Raw genomic sequence first — 12,288 nt, 5'->3', positions numbered from 1 at the left:
CACTTCGGAAATATTAAAGTGTGCTGCACTGGAGTTGGAAATCTCACTTGGATCAAATCCAGCCTAACTGAGTAGAAGCAGCACTTCTTTATCTTCATGGAGGAGGCTTCGTACTGGAGTCGGGTAATGAGCTCAACACTTTTTGGAACATTGTCCTATCATCCCATGCTGGGATAACTTGGGCAATCAATTATGAAAAAGCTTGTGGCATCCACACATGCTGATAATTTCATTTAGAATAAATGATTTAAACCCATTAAATTCAAAATGTCTCCGACTCGTGGACCCGGTGAGTATACGGTATATGTGCAGAAGAAAGAACCAACACGTGCTCGTCTTGTTTTCTTTATAGGTTGATTATTACTTTTGCAAATACATAGTATTTCTTTACAAATATTGTAAGAAAATGAGAACACAGTTAACAGACTTCTTTCCATTTAATAAATATGATTGTAAATGCATAAAACAATTACACACGGCACAGTTGAGGTCGAACAAAAACACTGGAACACCTTACCGTCTGTTCTTATACAAAAGCTGTACAGTAGTAAAACTCTTTTTTTAATTGTTATTATTATTTCTCTACAAAAATAATAATCTTGCTAATTCTGCAGGGCGGAGGAGATGGGGAGAAGGAGAGAGAGTAGCTCGGAGTTAGGCTACAACTTGATTTTCTGCACCCTTGGGTCCTGTCACATCACAGCTCACCCTAACCAGGAGGCCAGAGAGCCACCTTGTTAACATGGCTTCCAGGCTGTTCGACCTGTCTTTCTCCCTGTGAAACTCACAGGCAGGAGGAGGTGCTGTTATTATGATGGCCTTGCTGATCTTGTCTGGTCAGAGTCATTTCCTGTTCCCTGGAGTTAAGGTTCATATTAGAGCCCTGCTGTTTCTGATCACAGGCCTGTGGTTCCAGGCTGCTGTACAGTATCTCCCTCAAGCTATGCAAAACCAGAGACAGACAGAGAGATGGATATGAATGCTCTCAAATACGAGCTAAGTAATTCGTAAGTAATCCCAGCACACCTACAGTACATTCTTTACATTGAAACACTAGTAAGATACTCTTACAGGGGGGCGATGATGCTCATTTTCAGCTCCATAGCTTTAATCTTGGACTCTAGTAGAGTAGCTTTGCATGAGTTGGTGTTAAATAACATGTTTGTACTGGACCCTGGGTTTACCTTCCATCTGAAACAAGCTGATTTGGCACCATGTCTTTAAGACAACTTCTGATTCTAAAGAGTTGAATGGCAGGGAGATGGGTCTTCTGCACTTACAACCATAGATTTGCACCTGAAATGACCATAATGGGGATATCTGCACTCACTGAGCCAAGATTAGAAATCGTATGAAACTGAGCAGTCTGAGCTTTTAGCTAACAAAGATTACTTATACATGCCCTGACCTCGTTCTTTGAAACCTTGGCCATGTCTGAAATAAGCAAAAACCAAAAAAGAAGGCCCCTTAAAATGTCTTAATATATTGCAACAAAACCCCAATCACCAGTTTGTAAAATTACCCACGTACACTGTGCACAACTCCATAAACCGAGCTCATGGCTGAGTACAAATTTTGTCCTGCACCAGCAGACAGAACACACCGAGCCACAAGACAGATGAAGATGTAAGCTGATTTGTTTCCCAAATCATGTTTGCATGCAGCTCTGAAATATGAACACTTCCTCTTGAACAGACCTATGACAACTGAAAATATCACTGGTGTTTGTCTGTGCACTTTTCAGTTTTAAGGGCAGGACACACTGGCTGCATACCAACACACTCATGGCCCGATGTCTGCATGCATCATTTCCCTGTTAAGTATATGGACTCAAGCACTTCAAGTGCGATATGGTGCCAATAAGTGTGATGTGGAAATCCTGAGGCACCCAGCAATGCAAAGAAGGGAAGAATATTCAGATCTTCAGACATGTGATAGCAACAACCTGGCCATAACCCCGTGTGCTTGAATTACAGCACTGTCTCTAACTCTTCCATTCAACAGCTATAGAGAAAGCTGATGATTACAGCCAATTACTTTCAAGTTTTCTCTGCTAAAGAACTATCAGCACTTGAACACCACTAACCAATTTTGCTCCAGTATCGGAGCACATCAACAAGCTGTGCTGCAAAACTACCTGCTGCTTTTACAATTTGCACAAGTTGGTGACAAAACCCTTGATTCATATCTGTTTGCACGTGTAACCTTAACATCTCATTACACAAAGAACCCCAGAGTATTGAACAGTCAGACCTTTTCATTACAACGAGGGCAAATTATCCCGACTAGATAATGGTTCACTTACACTCGAGTAAAAATAGGATGGCACCCTCCCTGTGACTAAGAAAAATCAGTGCTTTCCTGCTGATTCCACTTTTGGAAAGTCTCTGCGATGACCATCTTTGCCCAGAGGCCGAACAAGAAACACTCACACCCTCTGGGGAGCCATTGGCGACCTGCATATAATTGTTTTTGGAAAATATTAGTGCCTCAGTCAACAGCGTGGAGATTTGGACCAAAATTGGAATCGTCCAATCGTTAGCTGTTCATCAGTTTCTCCAGTCGCTCAATTTACAGTCAATCAAATGATGCTGCACAGTTTACATCTCATAACTCGGTGAATTTTGGCACATTTGCAGGAAAGATGATGCAACAGAACAGAAGCAACTTCCTCTGTGCTGTATTTCTCCATCCCGCCGAAATAAAAAAGAGAAAAGAACATCTTAAAAAGTTGCCTCAGAAGATATGAAAGGCATCAATCAGGCATTTACATCTGTCAGATTTCACACACACAGAGCACCAGAGGGCTTGACAGTCCTCTGAGGCTAACCATCCATGTAGCCTGGTAGCATCTGCGCTCTACTTCTCCTGATCCTACAGCATGAAATAATGAGCTGGGATGAAGATGGGTGCTACTTGAGAGCAGGTTGGGATATTACCCTAAATGTGTAACCAACCTTAGCCAGCCTTGAGCTTGACAGGCCACATTAAGTATTCAAGAAGCCAACCTCTTCTTATTCTGTCCAATAGAACGCTCTTAATGCGTCATGTCCGCTAAAAGCCGTCTTCAATCTCTCTCAACCTGTCTCTGTCTGTCTCTCTCTTTCTCACTGCCATGCTCTTCAGATTCTCCCACAAAGCAGCTGCATCCCTAAGTGCCACCTTAAATCTGAGCCGCGATAAGTTGTTCTCTGCATCTTGTAGTACCTCCCAGACTGTGGCCAGGAATGATCTTTCTTTGTGGGATCGTTGCCAGGTCGTCATCCGTTGTATCTTGTAAGGTCTAAAAGGTCCGGTGATATTTGGAGGTCACCCGCAGATTGATGGCACCTCAGCCATCAAGTGATATTCTGAAGCACAAAACATTTTACAAACTGGCGTGTATCATAAATAGTACCAGAAGCATTAGATTAACAGCAAGGTTTAAATTAATCCAGAGATCCACACCCTGTTGTTGTTCGGTTGTTAATAAATTAAAATTGGGAAAAAAAATTAACACTTTTGTAGAAAATGTGTATTGTGCCATAAATCAGCTTTCTGAGAGACAATGGACCAAAAGCTTTGAGGTGCCCTATTCATATTTTATAACAGTATCTCTTTTTAGTATGACATTTGTTATTAAAATACACAAATTATTTCTAACATAGACATTCATGATTTACAAAATAAATGTGTAATTCACTTCAATAACATACTTCATGTATATTCATGAATAAATAATACACTACTGCTGTTACTTCATAGAACAGCAAACCAATCTCAGACATGTAACCAAAACGCTGCTGCTCGTTACACATTCTCTGCTCTTCGGTTCACGCCGCCGATCCTTCTTCCATTATGGATGCGACTCGTATAAATAAACGGGACTTTTTTTCTAAATATTAAATTTATCGGAGACGTGTTAAAATAAATTGAAAACCTGTACACAGTTTCTTCTGGTTTGAACAGAGCACAGTATGTGTCAGCGGGGTCCAACATGCACAGGTATAAAGCTCAAAACCATTGTGTCCCAAATGGTAAAAAATATCCATGACAGAGCTGGAACAGTGATCCAGTCCAGAGTTTAGACGATGTACGTGGGGAGTTCTGTGGAAAATTTCACATGTACATGAGGTTTCATACATCCTGGTGGAGAAAAGAAAGAAATGTGTCAGTGCTTATTCAGTGCTAGCTGATTACACGAACAACAGTATCGATCATTAAATACTGTAAATATGTGTTAGGAACAGTCTGGACATCTAGGAGACTCATGCCTTCGTTTGAAGTTTTATTTTGAAAACTTCATGAATTAAAGTCCTGCATTTGAGCTCCTTTCCCTTGTTTATTGGTCCCCACCAAACACCTGAGGCCTCCTTTACCAAAGCAGTGCAGGTACTTCAGATATGGATGGAAAAAATACAGCCTAAAAATACAGAGAAAACCCCAATGTTTAGATGACCCCGTTTTAGCAGGCACTTGGCATCAGTGGGGAAGAAAAACTCCCTTTTAACAGGAAGTAAGCTCTGGCAGAACCAGTCATCTGCTGCGACCGGTTGGGGAAGGAAACGGGACAAAAGATGCATTTAAATGCAAAGTTTAATTGACCTTAGGCGGGGAATCAAAGCCTTTCACGTTATAGTCGTTTTACGTGACAATCTCACCTGCCCAGGTGTCGGTTAGACATCACGAGGTGTCAGACAATATATGATTTTTAAACAGCAATGAATGAGCCTACAAGTGACAATTACAACATAATGATTAATGACAAGAAGCGCTTTAAATGCGTGAGTGAGATGACGTGCAGCTACACAACAACAGAGCAGAAGCTCGCTAACACTAACTGACATACACAACTCATCGCACCAGTGCCGGGAATTCTGGGAACAATGAATTTATTCAGATCTATTTCGCTATTAATTTTGTCAAATGTGGACACTTTAAACTTCAAATATACCACCAACATTCAGAGGGATCCACAAAAACGAAAAACTACATCTCCCACCCCAAAGAAAGGCTTGTTATGTGTTAGCATGTTAGACAAGCAAATGTTGACTCAGGATGTACATATGGGTGACAAACTGGAAGAAAAGCTGAATGAATGAGACATGAAATGAATAATGAATTAAAAAATTGGTATGAATCATCTTATAGTCTTCATATCACCAAACTCGGCCGGGCCGATGCATTTTCTTGACAAGTGTAATAAATTTCAAGCTGCATCTTAAAATTAAAGGTGCTATTTAAGTAAAGTAGAGCGGAACAGTTATAGATGTTCCCGAGCCACTTGTTTTTTTTCTTTCATTTGCCACCCATCAATATTCTGAGGTGATTAAAGAGGGACATGAAAAGAGAGAAAAATGTGTTAATTGTACCACTGAGAGGCAATTCCACTGTTTGTCATACTCATTTTCATTTAGTTGTCCTGCTGACTGGACCATTTCACTGAGAAACACATAACAAAACGCACAGTACAGTGTCATGAAACAACACGTGAACACCATGGTGTGAAATAAACAACGGCATAAAAGAAAAAAAATACTGAAACTGATGTTTACCGATGGGCCGCGAGTTAAACTCTGTGTCCAGAATCTCCAAAGAATGCACCAAGTCCTGCTGAGAGCTGGGCGTGGCCACCGTTGGATTCGCTGGACTCATTTCTTGTTCTTTTTCGTTCTGCATCTGCGCATAGACGTTGAGGCCTGGGATCTTCCTTGAGGAAAGATTTACAGTGAGGCAGAGGAATAAAGAGCACGGCCTAAACTAAAACAGTGGCAGCAGTTTGCAGCAGTGCTGTTTTGATCATTCGCATCTGCAGTTCTATTTATTTTGAGCCATCTGGCGATGTTTGCGTGTGAATCGGCAGGAGCATTAGAAATTATATGGTCTGTAAATGTGAAGTTTGATTCTGTCTCTGCTTGCCTCACCATGACTCTTTATATCATTTTCCCTTGGAACTGCTTCTTGGCGCAGAGACATAATTTAACATTTGAGAAAGGTCAACTGCCAGTGTTCAAAGGGCTTAATATTGATAGCAGCTGAAGACTAACTGACATTTCTTTTGTAAAGACTGACCTGATAAAAGAATTTCTGCAGGTGTGTGTGTGTGTGTGTGTGTGTGTGTGTGTGTGTGTGTGTGTGTGTGTGTGTGTGAGTGAGGGGAAAAGCCAATTCTCCACCCAGGAGCACTGGGTACGGCGGGGTAGACATTTGACAGGCACCTATCAACCTTCTCTTAGCCCCGCGACAGCTTTTGTTTACCGAGCTGTCAGGATCGTTCCACAACTCCCTATCGCGCACAATGTGACAACTATATAGACGTGAACACTTTACCTCTTGAATTTGTAGATGACAAATACAGCTAAACCCACAACCACTACTGATAGCAGCATTAGCATGGCAGAGCCACTGTGGTTCTCGCTGGTGTCCACTAGGGGCGCTGCAGAGAAAGGGGAGACAGGAACCCCAGAGCGTAAATATCACATCAACGACACCACCCGTATTTCCACCCAGCTGAATCATGCAATGAGCAGTCTACACACATGAAGCCTATGTGAATCAAAGATGAATCATTTTAATATACAGTAGTATGGACTTCTCTTACTCTTTATCTTATTAGCCCCTTTAGGACAGTAGCAGCATCCCCAATAGGAAGAGGCACACATACTTGTAACGATGTTCACTCTCTGAATGTCTCTGTGTAGCTACATGGTGGGAGCCAATCAGACACAGAGTTGGGGTTGTTAGTTAAGTAATAAAATACACCTGACTGACTGCTGTTTCTATGTTTTGTCCCGCTTGCTACACAAGGTACAAAGGCCGTTCTGGGCAGCTGTGAATGCACACACATGCAGGGGGGATTGTTACCTGCTGATAAGTGCGCTGCATACACGGTGACTTGGACCCCGGGCCGCAACGTGAACTGGACGAGATTTTGATTCAGCGCGCTGAGCAAAAGCTCGGAAAGCTGTTGAGACAAAGATGGAGAGAGGGGAGCTTCAGATCCCTTTGTTGCAATTTTAATAAATAAAAAAGGAAAATGTTACAGGTCAAAAAAAAGGTAAAGTCAAGCTCATCACACTACAGTCTCATCCGTCTTTGCTATTGACTCGTCATTTATTATCTGTGTTTTGACATTTAAGAGCAAATGTGGTCAAAGTCACGATCAGTCCTTTGATGCCAGGTTGAATAATTGAGTCCAAAACTCGCTTGCCTTTGAAAGCATTTCTAAAAGTTTCAGAGTCTGCTCAGTGAGTTTGTAAATGATAGGAAAAAACAGCCAAAGTGAATTATGAAAGACGAGTTATCTTAATATACTGACGGGGGTCAGGACAAGATATATTATATATATATATTTTTTTTGTTTTGTTTTACTTAAAATCCTAAAATGATTTGTCACGAGCAGCAACCTCCGCAGCTGAAAAAGGAAGCCAAAGTGAAGAGCCCATGACTGCAGTTCCTCGAATGACCACTTGAGGCTGGCGCTGAAATCGAATCGGTCCCCTAGACTCTGATGTCAAAATACCCGACTCAAAAGCAGAAATATCCTGTCTTCCTTCTCTCCGCCCAACCGGTCGCAGCAGATGGCCCCGCCCCTCCCTGAGCCTGGTTCTGCCAGAGGTTTCTTCCTGTTAAAAGGGAGTTTTTCCTTCCCACTGTCGCCAGTGGGGTTTTTTTTCTCTGTGTATGTATTATTGTAGGGTCTACCTTACAATATAAAGCGCCTTGAGGTGACTATTGTTGTGATTTGGCGCTGTGTAAATAAAATTGAATTGACATTGGCAGCCTTTGTAAAATAAATGGCAATAAATGCACGACGGCGTAATGGATAAGATAACACATATAGCAGGTGAACACTAAAGAGGCTAACTTTATTCACTGAATAGGATAACCTTTGTGGTGTGGAGGCCTCATGAAGTATTTCGCACGATTATGTGCAGTAATTGTATGTTTAGAGCATTTGTTGTATCTGTGTCTATATGATGCACGGGTGCAGCTCACTGATCAAATATGACACAATTTCATGGCTCAAAAAAGTCAAGAGATGGCCAGGAGGATTCATAAACCATTGGGTGAAGTCGGTGATGTCACCGTGGCTCCTGCGATCCTCTAAAAGTCGTCTGTGCATAAGAACCACTAAAACTAGCAAAAACACAGCAGTGACACACAGTTATTATCAGTTTAATACACTGGTATGAGAACAGTTGCATACTGGGCAGGTGTTGCGCTGAGTTTATCTGAGCTAATTTTTGGAGATTTTTGCCACATGATGTATCTAGAAAAGTGCTATGGAGTGAAATCTATGGGGCAGAAATAAAAAGGTGGTGTAGTTCAGCAGCTGGGTGATAATTATCTGTGGTTTTGTCCATTTGAGAGACACTTTGTGATCGATGTTTGATTTGTTTCCACCATAAAAATATTGACTAATGCAACTTTAGGTTGCCTGTGAAAGACAAATGGAAGCGGTTACATGCGCACCTGACCTGAAGTAGGCTATCACTGCATGCAAATTACCACCAAACTGAATATACTTTGAATACCAAACTTTCTAAATGTAATGCTTTTTGCAAGGCTGCTGAATTATTTGTAAGCACCCATGACCCGAAGAAACCTCGCTACCTCCACCGACAACCCCATCCGAGCTTTCTTCTGTTTATGTAAGAGCCTTTGTCTGTGGGACCTTTCCAGTGTAATGCATAATGCATACCAAGCAGTCTCACTTGATCTCTGCTTTCCAGACAGGCGAGTAACCTTCTGCATTGAGAACATCTGACTCTGATACAAATTGAGCAGATTATCATGACCCAAAGGTAAACTATAGCGAGCGGGAGGAAATCTTACTTTCCTCACACAGATCTTTTCATTTCCATGAATCTCTGTCTCAGGGCTCCAATTCTCAGTCAAATGAGCCTCTTTATAAATGACATTTCACTATCATTAATCAGTTTTTCCTCATTTATGGGATCAGCATATATACTGCTGCATTACTCTGCAGAGCAAAACTAAACAAAATTCTCCATTTTCTCCCTGCAGCAGCCTTTTCCCTCTGTAGAGGCTTCATCTATCTTATCTGCCTTATTTGCCAAATTAATTGTGATATGAGTAATTTCTGTAGTCCTTCATCTTCGCCTTTATACTTCTTAGCTGTTTAAATTTAGACTATGCTTTGACTAATTACTTTTTCCCACTGTATACCAGGGTCAGTAAATCTATTATACATTCTAATAAGCGGAGCTTGCGCTACACTTTAAAGATGCCAACCTTGAATGAAGATTTATCACCGGCTGGTAGGGCAGAGGAACTTTCCAGGCAATCAACCAGGTGTGAGCGGGGAAGGAAGAGGAAAATCAAATTGATTCTCTTCCCAGCTTCCTTCTCTGCACATGCCCGTTGAGTGCTTCCCACAGAGAGCGCGGCCAACATTATCAGTCATTATCTAATACGTGAAGCTGAGGGCTATTTGAGCTCATGTTGATATGCTGGTGATTTAGTGACTGATGGACCACAAAAATTTTCCTTGTGTGACCTTTTAGGCTCTTACGAGATGCTGCCACCCTCTAGTGCTCCCCCCTGCACCCCACAGGATGTGACTTAAGTAAGTCTAAAAGTCATTCCCCCCGATAACCTGTTAATACTTGTCAGGCTTTTTGATGAATCTATTGCAAAGATATTCCTCGGGCGTATTCCAAAATTAGACTTTTGGAGAAGAAAAAACTGGACATGCTTGAGTAGGTTAATACTGACATCTGCTGGAGGAAAGAGCAATTACAGGAGAAGCTGCTGCTGCTAGGAGAAGAAAAATTCCCCTATGAGTCATAAAGCAGAAACGGGGAACAATGCTTCAAACTTGGTATAGTTCGAGTGAGGATAACAAGGTGAAACCATCCACCTACACTGTGGAGATGGGGAAAAGCAGCGAGTCTGGAGGACATGCATCAGGTCAGAAAGCAGGTGTTGTTGCCTCACCTGATCTAAATGAGCTGAGCTCTTCTCTGGTTTCCCCTCAGTTATCTGTTTGTCAGGCAGGAGGAAAAACTCTGCTGCTGTGGGTAAACCTGGGAGGACAGTGACCAGGAGCTGATCCTCTCTCACGCCTGTAGCCTAGAGGAGGACAGTAGAGTGGACAGGGTCAGACTGAACTGCAGCAGTCAGCTCACAGAGATGAAACCTTAACAATAAGTACAAAAAAGCTCTGACAGTCAACGTTCGCCCACATATTTTTGGTCCTTCGTCGACCAGAATTTAGCTGGATTCAGGCTGCAACCATTTATCATTCGAGCTTAAACATTTACTGCAGTCTGAGGTTTTAGAAATGTTCTCACTTACTCACATGAGAAGATCAGTAAGATCAGTGTTACGTCTCCAGCAAGAACAGAATGGGAAAACAACAAAGGAAGGAGGACTAAAGGAAACTAAGTTTCCAAAACATCAAACTATTCCAAAACATGAACACAAATGTCCCTCAAGGTAACAAATTCCATCCATCCATCCATTTTCTTCCACTTATCAAATTCAGGGTCACAGGAGGAAACAAACTGATTTAAAAAAGTGATTATGCCATTTTTAATCATAATTTTAAATGTGTCACACAGTACATTTGATTAGAGGATGTCTGCTACTCCTGAACCCGACTGGAGTCCAAGCTGCATTTAACTTCAGTCCTGCTTTGAACAGTGCTGCGTCAGCCGCCATCTGCTGGATTAAATGTGCATTGCAGTCCAAAACTTGGCTTTGAATATCATTTTCAAAGTGCTGTTTCTGAGTGATGAGCAGCTTTGCAGAAGAAAGTTTACAAAAAATTAAAGCATAAAATTACAATTCCACGATTACATGGTGAAATTTTAATTTCCTGTATCAAAGTAATTGCAATTGATTAATTATAGAAACTTGCTTTATTAGTTTTTTTAAAATAAAAACAGGGCTAAAATAAATGAATCACAGATGATTTAATAAGGTCTCCTTTAAATGTCCTTACTGTTACTGTGTTCATTCAAAGGTACTGGACGCGTGTCCGTGATTGTATTCCATCCTGCAGCAAACTCACCGCAGTGGGAAACAGACAGTTTTGATGCCATATTTGAAAATACTTTGTTTAAAAAATTAAGCAGTTTGTGTTTTTTTGCTGTCATGATGATGGCTGGATTGCAAGGCAAGAGTAAAGGATATTGTTATTGACGTGTTCTAGTGAACGTTATTTTTATTGAAAAGCACATATTAAGCATACTTGTTATTAATCTCTGTCTCTCTTCCACTGCTTGTCTTTATCCTGTCTTCCTTCTCTCACCCCAACCAATCACAGCAGATGGCCCCGCCCCTCCCTGAGCCTGGTTCTGTCAGAGGTTTCTTCCTGTTCAAAGGGAGTTTTTCCTTCCCACTGTCGCCAAAGTGCTTGCTGATAGGGGGTCATATGATTGTTGGGTTTTTCTCTGCATGTATTATTGTAGGGTCTACCTTACAATATAAAGCGCCTTGAGGCGGCTGTTGTTGTGATTTGGCGCTGTATAAATAAGATTGAATTGAATTATAATACGATAGAGCAAAAATATTATTTTTTCTAAATAGATAGTATTTTTTTGTCAAAATATCAGTTTTTTTCATGTGACAGTCTTGAAAGATGCAAACAGCGTGGCCCGGCGTTAAGAGAATATAACCCCGCCGCAGATTTTACATTTTAGGCTTTTCTTTTTCTTTTTTCTTTTTCGGCTGGCTCGTACAGAATCTTGTATGTAATTTGGAAAGAGGGATGTCAGGGTTCACCTTTGAGATAAGTTTTTCATCTCGAGCATGAATGAAATCTTAAAGGTCAGGTGTGGTTTTCAACCAATGGCAGCCCTTCACTTGGAGCTCACTTTCAGATCGCCGCTTAAAGAAAATCAAACTGATGAGCTGGGTTGGGAGGACTGGTGTAATAAAAAAAACATGAATTTCTGGATGCCTTATTGATTCCAGTTGAGGCTGCCAGCTTTCCCTTGTTGGGTTTTCCTCCCGACGCGCTGGGTTTTAACCAGTGCGTCGTGTTTTTGTCTGAAAGTTGTTGTTGTTTTTTCGGCATGCGTTCTGGCCTCCGGGCTGTGGATGTCATGGAAAAAAAAGATGTCAATAGCGAACTGACGTGTTCAGTGAAGACTGAAGACAGGCTGTATATTTTTAGCATCCGTTTTGATTTGCAAGATCAAAAAGTGTGAAAATATGATGGAAAGCTCAGATTGCTTCCTCCTCTGCTTCAGAAAACGTATTGACACTCTGAGGATGCTGGAAGAAATAACGGCAAGTTAATGAGGCAAACTCTGTACCTAACATGTCATGTGTGGG

The 12,288-nt window shown here is 41.4% G+C and overlaps 1 protein-coding gene across 9 annotated transcripts in view; it reads right to left on the bottom strand.

The window, feature by feature from the left end:
* Window positions 1–338: 338 nt before the first annotated feature.
* The window catches only part of sorcs1 (sortilin-related VPS10 domain containing receptor 1), a 193,512-nt gene continuing 181,562 nt past the window's right edge, over window positions 339–12,288 (bottom strand). For 4 of the 9 annotated variants that reach the window (XM_086297078.1, XM_086297075.1, XM_086297079.1 and 1 more), the window contains exons 23-27: window positions 9,943–10,077; window positions 6,844–6,943; window positions 6,310–6,415; window positions 5,535–5,689; window positions 339–4,125 (exon numbers count right to left, since the gene is read on the bottom strand). In XM_086297078.1, coding sequence (XP_086153204.1) covers window positions 4,064–4,125; window positions 5,535–5,689; window positions 6,310–6,415; window positions 6,844–6,943; window positions 9,943–10,077 — 558 coding nt within the window. In that variant the 3' untranslated portion in view covers window positions 339–4,063. Of the gene's footprint in view, window positions 4,126–5,351; window positions 5,422–5,534; window positions 5,690–6,305; window positions 6,416–6,580; window positions 6,681–6,843; window positions 6,944–9,942; window positions 10,078–12,288 lie in introns of those variants that run through there. The other 5 variants (XM_086297080.1, XR_015129971.1, XR_015129972.1 and 2 more) reach the window with 5 other exon arrangements.

This window comes from Aulonocara sp. 'chitande type north' Nkhata Bay, linkage group LG6 (genome assembly GCF_057382095.1).
Source record: "Aulonocara sp. 'chitande type north' Nkhata Bay isolate Kocher_YH1m ecotype deep benthic linkage group LG6, A_spYH_male_GT1.1, whole genome shotgun sequence".
NCBI lineage: Eukaryota > Metazoa > Chordata > Actinopteri > Cichliformes > Cichlidae > Aulonocara > Aulonocara sp. 'chitande type north' Nkhata Bay.
Note: the sequence above shows the minus strand (reverse complement) of the source record. Positions and strands in the feature narration are given on the sequence as shown.